This window comes from Sciurus carolinensis, chromosome 2 (genome assembly GCF_902686445.1).
Source record: "Sciurus carolinensis chromosome 2, mSciCar1.2, whole genome shotgun sequence".
In the NCBI taxonomy this organism is placed as follows: domain Eukaryota; kingdom Metazoa; phylum Chordata; class Mammalia; order Rodentia; family Sciuridae; genus Sciurus; species Sciurus carolinensis.
In genome coordinates, this window is record NC_062214.1 from 66,566,136 (window position 1) to 66,588,005 (window position 21,870).

The window sequence follows — 21,870 nt, forward strand, 5'->3', positions numbered from 1 at the left end:
ATATCAATTGTCGGTACTGACAGGAGGAATCTCTTATTAGGCCATCAAGTTGCTCAGACTCTGGATGAGGGAAAGCCGACTTTACTCGAACAGAATGATTTAAATGAATTTAAATACATTCCACATAATCCAGCTACATCAGTGTTTTTCATGAGCTTATATGAATAATTCACTTTGGTAACAGCAAAAGTCAGACCAGAAAGAGTCACTTCAAAAAGATATAAGACTTAACATAAATCCTACCTGAATTTCCTGCTGTCAACTCCTTCTGTGACCACTGTTATTCCTTTCTGCCCTATCAAGGAGATGCTTCACTAGTGTCCCAGCCTACATCTAATACCTCTTGGAAAGCTCTTCAGAACTTTTGAGTTGTGGCTGCCTCAAGGGAATCCACAGTCCTTACTTCCAGAATCAATCCTAGAGCCAGATCCTAAAAGCAGGTCCCATTCAAAAGAGGGTGACTGCCACATGCCCTTTCAAGTCTTCAGCCTGAGCAGTGTTTACCAAAAATCAGGGCCAACAGATCCATCCTTGGTCCCTCAATCTTTCCTTCAACACTGAATCTGAGAGCTGGGAGGAAATTCAGTGCTCACTTAGTTCAAAAGATGAGAGGGCTGGGGAGATAGCTCAGCTGGTAGAGTGCTTGCCTAGCAAGCACAAGGCCCTGAGTTCAATTCCTCAATACCAAAAAAAAAAAGATGAGAAAACCCAGAAGCAGAAAGGGTAAGTGGCCATCTTTGGTCCATTCATCTAAGCTGGAATGGAAGAAGTCTGACCTGTTTCTGTAATAAACAATGATGTTTACATGTATACGGGTTTTCACACAAATTGCACCTAATCATGAAGCCCAGCTGCAACCTTCTGCTTCTCACCATTTGATTATCCAGGCTACATACCTCTCCAGCCAGGCTTTGTAAATGGGAAGGCACTGATGAGAGGCTTGCAATTATTTGAATATATTGGTGGAACTTGAGACTGGATACAAGAGGTTAAAGAGCTGATATGAAAGTCCATGCTTTATACATCTAAAAATGCATTGTATATACTGAGCTTGTTAACAGAATCTGAACTGGCTCACACTAAACCACTCACAGACCATTCACCTTTTATTTATCAAGTGAAGTGGGGTCTGAACACCATCCCCATTACCATTTCTCTCTAATGACCACTTAATCCCTTCTTATGTATCTTCAGCAGCCCTTTATCAATACTCTGAGGCTTTCCAAGAAACAGGATAACAACAATGCCTAACAAGATTGAGTTGTGGTTATCCAAAGAAGTAAAATAAACTTTTCAGTCAGATCAAATCAAGCAGAGGGTCTGAAGTCTCCCTTCATTCTTTGGCATTCAAAGTGAAGTTCAGAGGGTCTGTAACTGAGACCAAAATGCCTGCCCTGCATCACAATAGGCAGCAGGCACTGAAAGCTGTCACCACTGTACAACCATCAATAAACCTAAACTCAAATTAATCCTGCAAAACAAATTCGTCTTACAATGACAGTCTGTTAGGTCACTTTGGCTGTCTTATCCATTGTCTATCAATATAAATTACTTCACTTACACATACCCAAATGTTTATCCCTCCTCCTAATCACTCATCTCGGGCATCCAGTGACTCTTCTAAGGAGGATTTTTTTTTCTCAGCAAAAAATGTTTGTTGAGCTAAAGTAGTAGTCTGAGAAAATTATACATTCTCAGAATTCCATTCATAAGCATGTATGACATCGAGATCTTTTGAGTCTGGACCTCCACAGTAGTCCCAAAAGAACAGCTAGAGGAGGTGGGGGTTGGGAGAAGAAGGCAGAGAATCCAATGATCTCAGACAGTTACAGTATATCACCGTACCAACTGGATAGTGCTTGATATTACAAAGAAGTAATATTAGATATACCCTTCTGTACCTAAGCTGCTTTCTTTTCTTGTGAGTGGAAGAACAGGACTCTGTACGTTTTCTGCCACTTTGCTTAAACTCCTTTCTAAAACTTCTTTGACAGTTATTCCAAAGCTTCTAAAAAGGAATATCGACATTATAAAATAATTTAATCATTTCAAATTCACTCTGCAACAGAACAAAAATATCTCCCTACATCCTATTGGAAGAATAGTCAAGAACCTAACTACCTTGGTCTACTAGCTCAACTCCTTGGTCTCAGCAGAGCTAAAAACGACCCAAGCACTTTGAATCTATCAGGAAATCCTGGCACAAAGATCTGCTGCCAATGGCTCTCAGATGTATATGCATGGCAGCTGAACCCCCTCTCCAGAGCCAGTAGGCATAGGCAGCTCAGCACCCAGCATAAGTCTCACTGGCTGCTCTTTGCTACAGTTTCTGCACACAAGATACCCAAGATTGGGCCTGCCTGCATGGGCTTCAGAGACTACAGTAGCCCCTCTTATCTGCAGTTTTGCTTTCTGTGGTTTCAGTTACCCAGGGTCCACTGTGGTCCAGAAATAACACCTAAGTTTTAAATTACACATTGTTCTGGGTGGTGTGATGGAATCTTGAGTCATACCACTCCAATCCACCTGGGATGTAAATCATCCCTTCGTCCAGTGTATCCCTGCTGTATATGCTATCTGTTCATTAATAACTTAGTAGCCCTCTTGGTTATCATACGACTGTCATATCATAGTGCTTATCTTCAAGTAACCCTTATTTCACTTAATAATGGCCACAAACTGCAAGGAGTGATGCTGGGAACTTTGTTACAGTATGCCACTATATTATTCTACTCTATTATAAGTTACTATTGTTAATCTCTTACTGTACCTAACTTATAAATTAAACTTTATCATAGGTATGGGTGTATATGAAAAAAGATGGTATATGTAGGGTTTGCAATTTCAGACACCTCCTGGGGGTGGAAGTCTCAGAACATAACCCCCTCAGGTAACAGGAGACTACTGTACAACCTCACTCACTTTATCCAATCTCTTCATTAGGACTTGAAAAAACAAACTGGAGACACCTATATATTGAATCTGTCTGGAGTTTCTGTAACCAGGGCTATGAGTATGGAGCCCCTGAGAGACCCTGAACACTGCCTCTGTTCCCATCCCACATGGATTCCGTGAAAAATGGCAGAAAAAAAAAAAGAGAGTGCTGGTTACTTGTTTGTGACCAAGGAAAGGAAACAAAAAGCGACTTCTGTTCAATAATGAGATGAAACAGAAGCCCAGCTTCCGGAAGAGGGCCTGGCATTCCTGCACAACATTTTCCCACCCACCTGATCCCCTGGAACGGAAGGAAGATCTAAGGGAGGACAGAGAGACTCAGTGTTTGTTTCCTGCAATGGGAGTGAGAGGAAGAAATCGAAACAAAACAAAACAGGAGAGGAGGCTGGGTGGGAGAAAAAGTAATACACATGCCCATCCATGCACACATGCAAACACATAAAGACACACAGGCATACACACACACAAAGGCAGGTGCACACACATGCAAACATTCCCTAACAATGGCATAAACAGGGTATTACCCAAAGAAGAGAATAGATAGGTGGAGGCTCCCGTCGGGAGCAGATGGCTGACTACCTTCACTATGTGAGACCTGCAGCTGTCACAAACAAAAATGTAACTCCTTGTTATCTTTATCAAAAATTGTGCCCTCTCTGTAACCACTTTAATGCTCTCAAAAAGAAAAAAGAAGAGTCACACATATTTTTAAAAGATAATATTTAATCTCAGTCCCAAATAATAATCTGTTTATGTTTCTTAAATTCTTTCAAATACCAAGCTTTCAGGAAACATAAGTTCATGGACTTTGATAATCAAATAAAGAGTTCATGTGCAACTATGGAGGCCCTGCCGGCATCCCAATACAGGCATACGTACATCACTGAGTGTTCTTTAAAGATATGGCTTATCTGGACGAACATGAGAATTCAAACAATTTAAATTAGCAAGAACCACTCCTACACTATGCCCTGCTATTTATGATAATTGAATTTTTGCAATTTAGAAAAAGCAACAAAGACTACTTAAGATATGGCAGTAAATATAACAGTCCACTCAGCTCAAGGCTCAAAATTTTAGATGATCTCAGAATGCAGCTTTTAGTTTAATTTTGTTTTTGTTTTCCCAGTGCTGGGGATCAAACCCAGAACTTTGGGCATGTCAGGCAAGTGTTCTACCACTAAGCTACATTGCAAACCCTAGCTTACTATTTAAAAAAATAAAGAGCAACTGCTACCATTTATCAAGAACTGGCAGGTATTTTTCAGGGGCAATATTGATCATTCCCATTTCACCTGCAGAAGGTGAGGCCTGCTGTATTATCTCAGAGTCGGGGTGGGGAGGCATTCCAACCTAGGGCAGTTTTGAGGGACCCCTTCACCTTTTAGTCTTGAGTCCCTGATTCACATACTTCATTTTCAAGTGAAGGCTTCCAGCTCTGCTGCTAGCCAAACTTAACTTCTGAACCACCCTATACACTGGAGTTGAGCAACAGAATTCAGGACAAGATTAGCCACGGGCCTACACATTCCACGTCATCCCCACTGTAGTTGAGAAAGTCACACTGGCATACACATGAGAAGAGCAAGATAGAAATATTAATGCAACAAAAGAAAGAGGCTTTTTAGGAGCAGGATAAAACCAGAACCATCCAACAAGTAAGCTTAACTGGTGAGACCTGAAGGAACTCTGGGTACTTTCCAAATACCTCAAATTATAAAAATCACTGTAAGAGAGTCATTCTGAAAAGCTTTTTAGCCTATAAGAGGAGATCCTTATTAAAAAACTAACTTCTGAAGCAGACCCAGGAGAATGACCCCTTAATTAGAGGACAATTAGCCAAAAGCAAAGCCTTTCAGGAATAAGACACATGCTCTAAAAGATGAAGTCAGCTAAGAGGCTGCCCAGAGAAACATGGACACAAACTGCTTCCCCATCTCAGTAACAAGGGTGGACAATCAGGGAAAACAGAATGTGATCTCCATGCCTGACTATAAAAGGCAGAGCAATGAGCCCTGGGGGCATGTGACCCCTTCTAAATAAAGATCACCCCCATACTGGGAAGATCTGGCCAGGGCAGGGGCCTTCCAGGGGAATGGAAAAAGCTCCTAAGAAAACACCAAGCGTGAGCCCACTTATTTAACAGCCTTCCTTCCCCACCAGGGTCTGCATGACTCCCTCAAGGCCCCACCTGAAAATTCAAGTCCATGTCACGATCCACCTTAGCAGTCTGGAGGTCTTAAAACCTGTAGGGGTCTGGCAGCAGACTGCACAGTATTTAACAGATACACTCCAGGTCTTCATAGGTGGCTTAAGTTCTTTAAAAAAAATGTTTTTCAAGTTAAGATGTGCTACTGCACATCATGCCTGGACTCTCAAGACAGAGAAAATACGTTCTCCCCACCTTGATCCAGCAGCTGATTTATAAATGCTTAAATGAGTTCTCCACCTTGAGGTACCAACCCATGAGAAATGAGGAAAGGGGAGCACTTCCACAAGTCCATGCTGCCCTGGCAAGGAGTGTTTGAGAAACAATAACTTGAGCAGGAAAAAAAAAAAGGTAGAACCAGAAAGCAGACCCTCACCAGACACAGAATCTGTTAGCACCTTGTCCTGGACTTCTAATCTCCAAAACTTTCAGAAACAAATTTATTGTTTACAATTTTTTGGTACAACAGCCCAAACAGACTAAGATAGGAAGCCACCAGCTATCCAAAACTAGACTAAGGAAAGGAATAGCATAGTGGCAGCCACAGGGTAGGAAGAGAACCAGAAGAGGGGGTTATCAGAAGACAAGGGAGGAGGAACTGACCATGCCAAACGAGGGCATGGATGGGTAGATCCTTACAAAGGAAAAAGGCATGCACAATTCTTCAAGAGTTCCTCACTCTTTAGGAACAACTCAGGACTAGAAAATAAATCTCCCCTCAAATCATGAAGAGAAGAGAGAAATACAAAAGCATGCAGACAACATACCGAGTGGTTGTTTCTTTAGTGGGACTTTCTATTCTACTGCCAGTCACTGCACAGTCAAGATCTAAGGGGTATTTACAGAGTGTCAAGTAACACTGTACATCAGTACTATACAAGGGAGTTTTTCTCCATTATATCCACAACTTCACACATACCTTGACTTCACATTTCTCTCTAGATGGTCTCCCTACTAGTGCAGACAACCAATGGGAGAAAAACTGAATGGGACTCCTCTATACTTACTTTTTATAGTCATTCAGTGTTAATGATGAATTCAAGGCAGACATTCTGTCTGGACTCTATGGCTGGCTCCTTAAAGGGTCACTGAGGGTTTTGGCTGGGCAGGTGCAGGGTATGACAGCAGGGTAGTGGCCAGTCAACCAGAGAAATGATGAGGGGAAGACTTCCCAGTCTCAAAGACAGGCTCTACTGCAGTACTCTCCACCAGAAACGGAATGCAAGCCATCAGTAACTGTAAATGTTCTAGTAACCATGTTCGAAAGTAAAAAGCAGCAGGTGAATTGATTTTAATAGCACATTTTACGTAATCTAACATTTCTAACATATTTCAAAATGCAATCAATATAAAAATTACTAATGAGATCTTTTACAGCATTTTCTCCACATTATAGCTTGGAAGTCCAGCATCTATTTTGTACTTCCAGTAGATCTCCATTCACGCAGGCCATGGTTCAAGTGCTCAGTTAGGGCAAATGTGGCTAGTGGCTACCACGTGCAGACAGTGCATGTCTAAAAGAAATCCATGCAAAGGGAAAGGATTCCAACTAGAAAACATCTAAGAAATTATGCCTTTGTCTGAGTTTTCAGGACAAGGTAAAGGGAAAACAATAATACTGAATGCATCTATCAATTTAAAGTAAGAACTCTATTGTGAAATCACACACACACACACACACATACACACACACACACACACAAACATCTGCAGTACTTATACAGCTGGCCAAGGAAAAGGCTATGGGGTGTGACCTTGGAGAGGCAGGCATCCAGCCAACAGATTCACCAGCATCAGGGCCCAATTTCTAACCCTCTTTATTTTTTCATTATGCTTTTCCTTTTTCTCCTTTTAAACTCTCAACAATCCTAAGAGGAAGGCAGGATCCATTCCATTTTGTAGACAAAGAAACTGAGGCCTAGGCAATTTAAATTACTTGCTCATTTTTGGTCAGTGCTTTCAGACTTAGACTCAGAAATTAGGCTTCATCACTACCCCCAGACTTTTTCAGGAAGCAGTTGATCAAAAACAGAAGAAAACCCACAGTGAAACCGAAGTATCTACTGAATCACAGAATAGGTGCCTGACAAATGACTTTTTAAATAACATCTTCCTTTTGTACAGAACTCAGGAATTTTCAAAATACTTTCACGCATGGATTTGATCACCATGAAGGAATCATATAACTGCCCTAGGAACATACCCACTACAGCCCAGAGGCTGGCTCATCCAAGGTCACCTGGGACAGATCATCTCCGTATCCAATGTTTCTCTACTATGTCACGCTGGCTCCCTTGATGACACCTTTTTAGTTTTAAGATAAAATTCTAAAATGTCAAGGCTACTTTAAAAACATTCTGTTGTTTGCACAAACCGGTGGTTAAAATAAGGATAAAGCACAGTTTTAATCAATCACAAGAGTTCCTTTACTCCAACTCTAACTCACTGATTCTTAAAGTGGCCTAACAGCATTTTCATCTCTTCAAGGTACTAACTGCAGCCAAAGGGACCCCTCCTTACTTATCAAATGTCATGCACAGACTGATCAAACAATGCAGAGCTTTGAGTATATGATGGGTCAGGGAAATCTCATCATTTACTACTTCAGCCAGGCTGAAGGGGAACCAAAACCGGGCTACCTGTGGTGTCTGGCCTTTTATTTATTTTATATACATCAGGATTCAGACAGGCCTATCAATCTGTGATTACTTAGCTCTTCAGGACTAGCTAGGGTAAAGGGACTCCTTGAGTATTTAATAGGGCCAACCATTTAAAAAATAGCTATTTATAGCTAACACACTGACATTAAAATAGTGAGGAGGACCTTCCTGGCCAATATACCTAAACATTGCTGAATGCAAATAAGGCAAATACCCAGAGCCACATTTTAGTTGGAGGGGAAAAAAAACAAAAAACTTTACTCTTAGGGTGCTGATCAATAGAGCAAGAGTTCAGTTATTCTCAAGGGAAAGTAAGCATACTGCAGATAAGTGAGAAGCTACAAAACACCAACACTTGACTCTTAAGACCACAGAATACTTTTCAAAGTTCCTTCTCAAAATCATTTCATAAGATGTTCACAACTGTTTGGGGAACAGATATAAAAGAAAGGAAGTAGAAGCCCATCAATTTAAAAATGCACCCTGCTACATAGCTATTTGTAAGTATAGCCTGAATCACGGACTCCTGGAAACTGGTAAGAGGTCTCCCACATAAACCAGGGCACCTGAGCACCACAGTATCATCACTAAGAACCAAGGACCACTTTCACAGGATGTGAAGGAGTGCTCTATTTTTCCTGTATTTAACCATGATCCAAATACATTCATGCTAAGGAAGTCCTGCCATACCACAAATAAAAATGTACCTTGAGATAAAGGATAAAAGAGTTGACATATTACACAGGTCTCAGCTGCCAAGAGTTAGGAACTTCCAAGCACATGGGGTCACCTTTCTCATCAGGAATTCGAAACTGAAGGTTAGAAAGCTTCTAGCCCAGAAGTACAGTAGATTAATTCTAATATATGATTTGACCAGTCTTGACAGCAGTCGTGAAGGTATCCAACCATGCCATAGTCCTGCATTCCAAGAACTCCCAGAAAGCCAATCAAGACCCCTGTACAAACCATGTCCTCAAGGCAGGTGTACCACATTGTAAATGCAATGACCTCACCCACCTCACAGAACGTGTGCATTCAGAAGAGGAAGGAGGATAGCGAAAAGGAGAAAAATGAGAGATGCAGAGAGAAAGCAGAGATCAGCGGCACTCTTACTTTTCTGGCAGCGATTTGTGGTCCAGCAGCGGTAGTTGTACTCATTGTTGATGGTGGTCTTCTCACACAACGGTTTCTCCTCCATGGTCCCTGGACACAGGTCCCCACATTCCTTCGGGGGCTTGTTCCCCACAATATAATTATTGGACACTGCATCTAGGATCAAAGACCAGTCCACTGTGGAGAGGTAACAGAGGTCAGCATTCTTCTCAATCCTGATGGCCCCCCGAGTAATGTTCCTCAGGTTATAAAGCCCAATATCCTTGAGATTAGTCATCTCGAAGATGACCAGGGCGTAGTTGTAAAAGAGTTTCCAGCCGCGGATGACTGTGAGGTTTGGGAAGAGGTCCCCGAGGCTCTCGAGGCCAGCCACACGGAACAGCAGCAAGTATTCAGTGATGACTGTGAGCTTAGGGAAGCGGTAGCTGCGGTAGTCCTCAGCCTTGGAGATGAGCAGGATGTGGAGGTAGCCCTCGATCACCGTGCAGTTCTCCAAGCGCTTCAGCTGCTGATAGTCGTTGCGGATGTCAATGCCCGGCCCACAGACTGAAAGGAGACAAGAGGGCAAAGGCGGGACATGTCTCAGTTAAAAGGAAATCATTCTTCAAATATTTTCCAACCCACAATATGGTAAGTTTGCAGAAAACCTATATTAAGGAATAAGTCTCAATTTTTCACTGCAGATTGACTACCTGGGTAGTTGCTTAGCTGTTATTCTGAAGTGCCTACACTGGGCCAGATGCTGATCAATGTATTCACACAGATGGGGGAGAGGACATCTACATTAAACATGCAAAGTGAAGCTGAGCTCAAGGTCACATGGGGTTACATGCAAAACTCAAGTTTGCAACCCAGACTAGCCTGCCTCCACAGTTGCCACACTTCATACTCCCCATTCCTTCTGGGTGTACCAGTTCCTGACGCTGGAACAAAAGCTGGAACAAAAGTAACTTACTACTGCATCTAGTCCGAAGGATTCCAAGCAATAAAGTCTATACTGAAGAACAGTCACCATGACCTGGACAGTGGGGACTCAAGAAACATGTTCCCACGTGTCCTGCTACCATTTGACATGGGTCAGGTGACTGTGTGTTCTAATAATGCATTAGTATAGACACAAGATAGAAAACATGATTTATGAATAAAAGAGGCATACAATTCCAACTCTAATAGTTTTATTAATCAAGAAAGCACACTTCCTATAGAAAAGTTAGGTATTAGCAAAAAGATAGTAAAAATCATCACTGAGCTCAACACCCAAAGATAAACAATGTTAACACTACCTATACCAATTATCCTGTCTCTATAAATAATTTTAGGGCAATGAAATAAAACAATATAACATTTATACATATACTTCCTTCACTTAACATGAACATTTTACCAAGTCAATAAATGTTCTAATTTTTAAAATGAGATAGTAATCCTAGAGTATGAATATGCACCTTGAATTTTTATTTTTTTTTAACCAATCTCCCACTGTTGAACATTCAGTTTATCTCCAGTATGTAACACTAAAAACAATGTGCTAGTGAACATTTTTGACAGCTATCCAAGACTATTTACTTGGGATAAATCCTTCGAAGTGGAATTGTTGGGCCAGTACATTCACAGATTTTAAAGGTTTTTGATAAAATAGCCTCAAAACTATAAGACTTTATATTTAAAATTCTAGGCACATACACCAAAAACACCCTTGATTATTGCACTTTCTTAGGATTTAATAATCCCTAGCCCCCCATTACAGATTCTCAGAAAGAGCAAAGTTTTCTCATTCATGTAATTCATTAATTTGCGAAGCACCCATTTGTATGACACTATGAGAGATGCAAAGTAGTAGTGCCCTGCTCTCTGAGCAGGTTTGTGGTAAAGGCCAGGAGATAAGACCCATGACAAATGACTGTCACACAAAGCAGGTGGTGGTGAGGGGAGTGCACACGACATGGCCACACCACATATATACTCATCAGGAACAGACAGGCATCAGAGCTTCACTGGCTCTCCAAGGGTGGGTGGAATTTAAAAGTATGTATGACATTTCAGAGACTAGAGACAAAGCAGAACAAGATTTGTTCAAGAGACTGTACACAGGTCAGGGATACAGAGAGAAAGAGAAGAAATAAGTTTGGTAGAGACCAAGCCCTAACGAACCACATGTAAGGATGAGAACTATCATCTGTAGGATCAAGGTCCCTCTCAAGGCTCTGAAATGGAAGAGAAGACCAAGAGAGGTCTTTTGGAGGATTAATCTGGTGGCTGATGCAGAACAGAATCAAACTGGAATAGGTGAAAAGAGAACAGATGTTCCCCTAAGCATTTTAGTCATAGAAGAAACTGGGAAGAGATAGGAGGGTGGGAGGGGAGATGGAGGGATCCAAGAGCTGAGGAGTGGGCAAAGTGCAAGAACCTGGGAAGTGAAACTATATTTGGTCCATTTCCCTAATTTTGCTGATGAGAAAACGAGGATCCTCAGAGAATGTGAGACTCCAGCCCTTGGCAAACACCCAGATGTGCTGGAAGCTCCTGCTGCATTTTATCTAATCTCACATGATGCTCTAACCATCCCTCACTTGAGATAACATAATTGCCACTTTACAGGTGAGAAAAAAAGATCTGGAGAAGTCAAGACACTCATACAAGTTCTCATACACAAGACATCAACCCCTCCATAGGGAAATTTGACACAAGATTAGCCAGCAAGTCCAGCTCTCAGCATCCTCACCTCCACTCTGACTGAGCCTCTGTCTCCACACATAGCCCTTAGCTATGCCTCATATGAAACTGTCAAAGTCAGTGACAGTTACCTATCTTCATGCACTTGACCTTCCAGAGCCATCTGGCACTGCCTCCTCCTCCAGGCTTCTCTGATTCCATGCACCCTTCAACCACTCCCCTTCTACCTGACCTCCAAATGCTGGGTTCTAGCCTTCTCTTCTGTCATTTCACTCAGGCAAGTAGCCTCCTGTGCCACCGTTACTCCAGATGATTCTTGAATGCACGTCACTGGCCCAACTCCTCTGATGAGTGAATATCCATTTGCCTACTCCACATCTCCATGGATGGAGGTGTCTCAATAATTCATTTCCTTCCCTACCCTAACCTACTGCCCATTTTGTTCAGTGACACTCCCATTCTCTGACTTGCTCACACCAAAAAATCAAGGAGTCATTCCTGATGCTTTTCTCCCCTCACATACACTCATACTGTCTAGCAACACTCCCTCCGGGTTCCTCCCCAAGCCTGTGGGACTCTCAGGTGCACTACCCAAAGTTATACTCCTGTCTTCCTCCTTGTGCACCTCACTGTTCCCCTCTAACCCCATTTGCTATCCTCCTCGGAGTCCAGCTCTAGCCTTTCTCACTCCAATCACTCTCATCACAGTGGTAGCTCCAGGAGGAGAGGGAGTTATTTTCTGTTTAATCCAGAATTATGTCTCCAGGGCCTAACACAATATTTGGTGCATAGCACACACATCACAGGACATACCTGTAGAATGAATGTCTGTCTCCACCACCACAACTCTGATCTGACTAGTGTCATCTCTAGTCTGGGCCAAAGTAACACCTTCCTATGATCCAGCCTCTTTCTCTTATGTCCATCCTCAAGCCAACACCAGGTCAAAAAGAGTCTAGTTTATCTCTGCCTACTTATACTTCATCTTCTAGTATGGTCTTGCTTAGCACACTGTAGTCACAAACCTCCAATATGCCAAGCTCCTTCCCTCCTCACACCCTGCTGCCTGGAGGCATCATGCCCTCCCCTCCACATGCCCCAGATCTTTCCCCATGCAGTTTCAACCCAAGTGTCACCTCATCAGAGCTTTACCCAAACACTTAAGTTTCAATGGTCCCCTCAACTGTTCTAACTCCTTCTCCATCCTTCATTTCTCCATTTTACTTTCATCCAATTTCAGATCAATGGCTTGATGTCCTTGAATACTAAGGATACTAAGAGTAAAGGAATACTATTATTCGGAGTAAAGGAATACTATTTATTTTTTTCCTATGTATAGTCTAAAAAAAAATCTTATTCCTTCATGCCACTATAAATTAAGTATACTTATTTGCTCTTAAATAATAATCAGAAGTTTTTATGGTGTATGAGATCTCAATCTCAGTCTATTATTGTATTTAACATGTGTTTGATCATACTATAAAGTGCTAGTCATCAATTTATTTACTATTGTTTCCAACAGATCACAAAAATGCAGAACCCAGTAAATGAGCACAAAGATACATAATTGAAGTGTGCTGAACTTTCATACTATGATCAAAATTCAAGCAGTAAGAGAGAATCTGCTTCACTCTGCCATTTGGCTCCCCTCCATGGCCAGCAAAGACCACTCAGTTAACGGAAGCTGAGCTGCAGAGTTGGAACTGGCAGCTCCTTCAAATGAAAGAGCAGTCTCCATACTTGACACTTTTCCCCCCATTTATAGAACAAAAGAAAAAAAATAGGAAGAAACCACCCACTTATTCCGGAAGAGAAGACAAGCCCAAGCCACAAAGTACAAGGCAGGATCCAGCAACCAGCTGTTTTGGATTCTGTGACTGACACTGTTGGTCTTTGGGGTGTTTTGTGATAGAAACAGAAAAAAGGAAAACCAAGCTGGACCATGAATGATAGCACAGTGTTCAAAAGACGCAAGCCACAAACAGGAAAGAATACAACGTTCCTCATTTGTGCTGTGAAAGAATACTTGCATTGAGGGAGCAAATACCCAACACAGCATTCGAAGCAGAGACACACCCTTTGCTACTGCCCATTGACGATTAAAAGGAAATTGCAAAATAACATTTCTCCCTTTTCAAAGCAACAAATATATTGGCATGCTCCAAAAAACCCACACTTTTAGAATGTGAGATCCCAGGATAGCCTACAAAGGATAATCGAAATTTATGTTAATGAAGGCAGGCAGGAAGCAGAAAGAAAAAGGATACTGCTGACAGTGGACCTCAGATGCAGTTGCCCAAATCAGTGAATATCAACTGCAGAACCAAAACAGATGGAGAGCTGGGTGTGGTGGCGCTCATCTATAATCCCTATGGCTCGGAAGGCTGAGGCAGGAGGATCACAGGCTCAAAGCCAGCCTCAGCAACTTAGTGAGGCTCTAAGCAACTTAGCAAGACCTTGTCTCTAAATAAAATATTTTAAAAGGCTGGGGATGTGGTTTAATGGTTAAGTGCTCTGGGTTCAATTCCTGGTACCAAAAACCAAAAAACAAAAGACAGATGGAGGCCAGCTCAGAGGTGCTAGGAAGCTGGGGAGGAGACTGGAGGCTCGGGCAAGAGCCTGGGACCAGAGGCAAAATTCACTTTCCCAAAGATCCATATCAAATAAAGCCTATCAGTTGAGAAAGATGATGTTCTCAATAACTGTTTTATTTATTTGTTTGTTTTTTTAACCAAGAGGCAGAATTTAGGCTCTCAGAACTTAAGTGAAGAGCATAAACAACCTACACATATTTGGAAAATAAATTCCTATGAAGTATTCATATAAAAAGGGGTAAGGAAAAGCATCTATCTAGCTTAGAAAACCCCCTAGAGCTGTGTATCTACATGCCTGGAAGGGCTATGCAACAAATGCAATGGCATGTTTATTGTATGTTCTACGTAGACACAGCCTTAGGGTCCTGAAAAAAAGAAACACGGGGAAGACATGAGTCTGTATCCCAGAGTTTTACCAGCTTGCACCCTCCAGTGGACACACTCTACCTCTAAGTCTCATCTTCCTCATCTGCCTGATATGTGCAAGGCCCTACCTACTACTATCTACCTTACAGAAACATAACAATCTGATAAGTGCTTTTGTGATACTTTTAACAGTAATATGCCTCAGGCAACATTACTGATAAATATTAATAAAAATATCCCTCTATACTGTTGCCCATATCTAAACATTGCTAATATAAACAAGAGGAGGGGATTATAATCAAAATCATTGACTATCCTTGTCAACAATTTCATTAAAGAACATTATAAGTTACTCATTTAATTAAAATGTTTTCAATTTTGATCAATTCTCCTTCAAAAATATGGGATAGTCTCAGCTTATGGTTGGAAATCAAGGATACTGGAAGCAAAATTAGCATTCTTGGATCCAAGATGGCGGCCTAGAGGGAGACTGCACCTCCGGTCGCTCCACAACCCAGGAGTTAAGAAGGGGAGGCATTGAGAGACTCGGACTGAAGTGGAGCCACGGGTGAGTCTGCCCACTGGGTAAAGCTCGGCCCGGGTGGCAGGCCCAGATAGAGGTGGCTTATCGGAGCCGGGCAGGGCAGCTAGAGTCATCCACAGGCAGTCCTGCGCACTCCGGCGGTGGGCCCCGCCCACACAGCCAGCTTCTCCAGGTTCTCAGAACGGAACTGGCCCGCTAGTGAGAGCCTGTCTGAACAGAGCACGCTCCGAGTCCTGGAGCCCCTGCAGTGCAGTGTACTCCTGCAAAGAACCAGCGGAGAGCCTCGATCTGCAGTCAGCCTCAGGGATAAGGGCAGGGCAGCCGGAGACCTCTTCAGGCGGCTCTGCCCACTCCGGCTGCGGGCTCTCTTCACGGGGCGATCCAAGATGGCGGCCTAGAGGGAGACTGCACCTCCGGTCGCTCCACAACCCAGGAGTTAAGAAGGGGAGGCATTGAGAGACTCGGACTGAAGTGGAGCCACGGGTGAGTCTGCCCACTGGGTAAAGCTCGGCCCGGGTGGCAGGCCCAGATAGAGGTGGCTTATCGGAGCCGGGCAGGGCAGCTAGAGTCATCCACAGGCAGTCCTGCGCACTCCGGCGGTGGGCCCCGCCCACACAGCCAGCTTCTCCAGGTTCTCGGAACGGAACTGGCCCGCTAGTGAGAGCCTGTCTGAACAGAGCACGCTCCGAGTCCCGGAGCCCCTGCAGTGCAGTGTACTCCTGCAAAGAACCAGCGGAGAGCCTCGATCTGCAGTCAGCCTCAGGGATAAGGGCAGGGCAGCCGGAGACCTCTTCAGGCGGCTCTGCCCACTCCGGCTTGAGTCTTCCCAAGGTAGTCTTCCACACTCCGGCAGTGGGCTCTTCCCACACGGCCAGCTGCACGTGCAGGCCCACAGTGAGAGCATTTCCGCACAGAGCCAGTTCCAAAACGTGGAACCAGTAGGGGGCTAGGGGCAGTATTCTTCGAATGAGCTGCTTTATCAGATTCCTCCAAGACATCAGGCTACTGAAAGCTGGGAGGTGATACACTGGAAATCTACTGGGACACTATAAGCCAATAGTGGAAAACTGCAATATCTCAGGGTCCCACTGACAACTGACCATTATGAGAAAACAAGGGAAGAAAATGTCCCAAACAAACCTAGATACTACATCAATAAAACCCAATGACAGCAGAGCAGAAGAAATGTCAGAAAGGGAGTTCAGAATGTACGTAATTAAAACGATCAGGGAAGCTAATGAGGAGATGAAAGAGCAAATGCAGACATTGAAGGAGGAGATGAAAGAGCAAATGCAGGCATTAAATGATCGCACCAATCAACAGTTAAAAGACCAAATACGGGAAGCAAGAGATCATTTCAATAAAGAGTTAGAGATACTGAAAAAAAAAACAAACTGAAATCCTTGAGATGAAGGAAACAATAAACCAAGTTAAAAACTCCATAGAAAGCATAACCAATAGGATAGGACACCTGGAAGACAGAACCTCAGACATTGAAGACAAAATATTTAACCTTGAAAACAAAGTGGAACAAACAGAGAAGATGGTAAGAAATCATGAACAGAATCTCCAAGAACTATGGGATATCATGAAAAGGCCAAATTTGAGAATTATTGGGATTGAGGAAGGCTTAGAGAAACAAACCAAAGGAATGAACAATCTATTCAATGAAATAATAACAGAAAATTTCCCAAATCTGAAGAACGAAATGGAAAACCAAGTACAAGAGGCTTATAGAACTCCAAACATACAAAATTACAACAGACCCACACCAAGGCACATTATTATGAAAATACCTAACATACAAAATAAAGACAGAATTTTAAAGGCCGCGAGAGAAAAGAATCAAATTACATTCAGAGGGAAACCAATAAGAATATCAGCAGATTTTTCAATCCAGACCCTAAAAGCTAGAAGGGCCTGGAACAACATATACCAAGCCCTGAAAGAAAATGGATGCCAACCAAGAATCTTATACCCAGCAAAACTTACCTTCAAATTTGACGATGAAATAAGATCCTTCCATGATAAACAAAAGCTAAAGGAATTTACAAAAAGAAAGCCAGCATTACAGAACATTCTCAGCAAAATATTCCATGAGGAAGAGATGAAAAACAACGATGCAAATCAGCAACAGGAGGCGCTAGCCTAAAGGAATAGCCAAATAAAGGAGAAACCAAATCATGTCAAAAAACAAATATGAGTCAATTGACTGGGAATACAAATCATATCACAATAATAACCCTGAATGTTAATGGCCTGAATTCATCAATCAAAAGACACAGACTGGCAGATTGGATTAAAAAGAAAAATCCAACAATATGCTGCCTGCAAGAGACACATCTCATAGAAAGAGACACCCATAGACTAAAGGTGAAAGGATGGGGAAAAACATACCATGCACACGGACACAGCAAAAAAGCTGGAGTATCCATCCTCATCTCAGATAATGTGGACTTCAAACCAAAACTAGTCAGAAGGGATAAAGAAGGACATTACATGCTGCTTAAGGGAAGCATAAATCAGCAAGACATAACAATCATAAATATCTATGCCCCGAACATTGGCTCATCCACGTACGTCAAACAAATCCTTCTCAATTCCAGAAATCAAATAGACCACAACACAATAATACTAGGCGATTTTAACACACCTCTCTCACCACTGGATAGATCGTCCAAACAAAAATTGAATAAAGAAACTATAGATCTCAACAACACAATCAGCAATTTAGACTTAATGGACATATATAGAATATACCATCCAACAAAGAATGAATACACTTTCTTCTCAGCAGCACATGGATCCTTCTCTAAAATAGACCATATTTTATGCCACAAAGCTACTGTTAGTAAATACAAGAAGATAGAGATACTACCTTGTACTCTATCAGATCATAATGGATTGAAATTAGAAATAAATGACAGAATAAAAAACAGAAACTTCTCCAATACCTGGAGACTAAATAATACACTATTATATGATGAATGGATAACAGAAGACATCAGGAGGGAAATAAAAAAATTCTTAGAAGTAAACGAGAACAAAGACACATCATATCAAAATCTCTGGGACACTATGAAAGCAGTACTTAGAGGAAGATTTATTTCATGGGGTGCATTCAAAAAAAGAAGTAGAAATCAACAAATAAACGAGTTAACACTACAGCTCAAAGCACTAGAAAAAGAAGAGCAGACCAATACCAAAAGTAGAAGACAGGAAATAGTTAAAATCAGAGCCGAAATCAACGAAATCGAAACAAAAGAAACAATCGGAAAAATTAATAAAATAAATAGTTGGTTCTTTGAAAAAATAAATAAAATTGATAAACCCTTAGCCACACTAACAAAGAGAAAGAGGGAGAAAACTCAAATTACTAAAATTCGGAATGAACAAGGAAACATCACAACAGACACGAGTGAAATACAAAACATAATTAGAAGCTATTTCGAAAATCTATACTCCAACAAAACAGAAAACCTTGAAGACATCAACAAATTTCTAGAGACATATGAACTACCTAAACTGAACGAGGAGGACATACACAACTTAAATAAACCAATTTCAAGCAATGAAATAGAAGAGGTCATCAAAAGCCTACCAACAAAGAAAAGTCCAGGACCAGATGGGTTCTCAGCCGAGTTCTATAAAACCTTTAAAGAAGAGCTCATTCCAATACTCCTCAAACTATTCCATGAAATAGAAGAGGAGGGAACCCTACCAAACTCGTTCTATGAAGCCAATATCACCCTGATACCTAAACCAGACAGAGACACATCAAGGAAAGAAAATTTCAGACCAATATCCTTAATGAACATCGATGCAAAAATTCTCAACAAAATTTTAGCAAATCGCATACAAATATATATTAAAAAGATAGTGCACCACGATCAAGTGGGTTTTATCCCAGGGATGCAAGGTTGGTTCAACATTCGGAAATCAATAAATGTCATTCACCATATCAACAGACTTAAAGTTAAGAATCATATGATTATTTCAATAGATGCAGAAAAAGCATTTGATAAAATACAGCATCCCTTCATGCTCAAAACACTAGAAAAAATTGGGGTAATGGGAACATTCCTAAACATTATAAAGGCCATCTACGCTAAGCCCATGGCTAATATCATTCTAAATGGTGAAAAACTGAAAGCGTTCCCCCTAAATACTGGAACAAGGCAGGGATGCCCTCTTTCACCGCTTCTATTCAACATCGTCCTTGAGACTCTAGCCAGAGCAATCAGACAAACCAAAGAAATTAAAGGGATACGAATAGGAAAGAAGAACTCAAACTATCCCTGTTCGCTGATGACATGATTATATATTTAGAGGAACCTGGAAATTCCACCAGAAAACTTTTAGAACTCATAAGTGAATTCAGTAAAGTAGCAGGTTACAAGATCAATGCTCATAAATCCAATGCATTTTTATACATAAGTGATGAATCTTCAGAAAGAGAAATTAGGAAAACTACTCCATTCACAATAGCATCGAAAAAAATAAAATACTTGGGAATCAATCTCACAAAAGAGGTGAAAGACCTCTACAATGAGAACTACAGAACACTAAAGAAAGAAATTCAAGAAAACCTTAGAAGATGGAAAGATCTCCCATGTTCCTGGATAGGCAGAATTAATATCGTCAAAATGGCTATACTACCTAAAGTTCTATACAGATTCAATGCAATTCCAATTAAAATCCCAATGATGTACCTCGCAGAAATAGAGCAAGCAATTATGAAATTCATCTGGAAGAATAAAAAACCTAGAATAGCTAAAGCAATCCTCAGTAGCAAGAGCGAAGCAGGGGGTATTGCAATACCAGATCTTCAACTCTACTACAAAGCAATAGTAACAAAAACGGCATGGTATTGGTACCAAAATAGACAGGTAGATCAATGGTACAGAATAGAGGACATGGACACAAACCCAAATAAATACAATTTTCTCATACTAGACAAAGGTTCCAACAATATGCAATGGAGAAAAGATAGCCTCTTCAACAAATGGTGCTGGGAAAACTGGAAAACTATATGCAATAGAATGAAACTAAACCCCTATCTCTCACCCTACACAAAACTCAACTCAAAATGGATCAAGGACCTCGGAATCAGACCAGAGACCCTGCATCTTATAGAAGAAAAAGTAGGTCCAAATCTTCAACTTGTTGGCTCAGGATCAGATTTCCTTAACAGGACTCCCATAGCACAAGAAATAAAAGCAAGAATAAACAACTGGGATAGATTCAAACTAAAAAGCTTTCTCTCAGCAAAGGAAACTATCAGAAATGTGAAGAGAGAGCCTACAGAGTGGGAGAATATCTTTGCCAACCATACCTCAGATAGAGCGCTAATTTCCAGAATCTATAAAGAACTCAAAAAACTCTACACGAAGAATACAAATAATCCAATCAACAAATGGGCTAAGGAAATGAACAGACACTTCACAGAAGAAGATGTACAAGTAATCAACACATATATGAAAAAATGTTCAACATCCCTAGTAATAAGGGAAATGCAAATCAAAACTACCCTAAGATTTCATCTCACCCCAATTAGAATGGCGATTATCAAGAATACAAGCAACAATAGGTGTTGGCGAGGATGTGGGGAAAAAGGAACACTCATACATTGCTGGTGGGGTTGCAAATTAGTGCAACCACTCTGGAAAGCAGTGTGGAGATTCCTCAGAAAGCTTGGAATGGAAACACCATTTGACCCAGCTATCCCACTCCTTGGCCTATACCCAAAGGACTTAAAATCAGCATACTACAGAGATACAGCCACATCAATGTTCATTGCTGCTCAATTCACCATAGCCAGATTGTGGAACCAACCTAGATGCCCTTCAGTTGATGAATGGATAAAGAAACTGTGGCATATTTATACAATGGAATATTACTCCGCAATGAAGAATGATACAATTATGGCATTTGTAGGCAAATGGTCGAAATTGGAGAATATCATGCTAAGTGAGATAAGCCAATCTCAAAAAACTAAAGGACGAATGATCTCGCTGATAAGCGGATGAGGACATATAATGGGGGGTGGGAAGGGCTAGCATTAGGTTTAGGGTTAGGTTTAGAGTTAGGCTAAGGAGAGCAGTAAGAATGAAGGAAAGAAGGACTGTGTAGAGGGAAAAGAGGGGTGGGAGGGGTGGGAGGGGTGGGAGGGGTGGGGGGAGGGGAAAAATATAATAAACATCATTACCCTATGTAAACGTAAAAAAAATAAAAAAAAAGAAAGATAAAAAAAAAAAAAAAAAATTAGCATTCTTTTACTATGAGCCTACAGGCAAATAATGAAGAAAATACCTTAGCCAACCAGCCATCATCTGTAGTTCTGAGGCAAAATCCAACAACAAAATCTTTGAGTTGAAGAAGAAGCCTATTTTGTCTCAGCCAGTGACTCACTATAATAGTTTTTTACTTCTCTTAAAATGAATTCTTTGACAAAAACCCTCTCTAGATGTTATCATTCTGTGAAAGTCAAAGTGATTTAAGAGGTTAGGAGAAGATTAATGTATAACTGAATTTTGCACAAGGGGGACAGAGCAACTACCTCTCAAACAAGTGAAAAATTAAGTGAAATAAAAATTTTAGTAGATCAATGGGCAGGGCTTTGGGAACATAAAAAGGAGGGCTTATGACTTTCTAAGGAGGCCAGGAAGATTTCTGGGAGGCAGGAATCCCTGAAGATGGTCTGAAAGATGGGTAGGGTCTTGCCAGGAGAGGTGAGGTAGAAGACGCCTAGGCAGA

General features: G+C 41.4%; 1 protein-coding gene across 1 annotated transcript in view; it reads right to left on the reverse strand.

Annotated features, from left to right (window-relative positions):
- The window catches only part of Igf1r (insulin like growth factor 1 receptor), a 308,645-nt gene that overhangs the window by 241,202 nt on the left and 45,573 nt on the right, over window positions 1-21,870 (reverse strand). Inside the window, exon 2 of the mRNA XM_047542106.1 lies at window positions 8,938-9,483. Coding sequence (XP_047398062.1) covers window positions 8,938-9,483 — 546 coding nt within the window. The remainder of the gene's footprint in view (window positions 1-8,937; window positions 9,484-21,870) is intronic.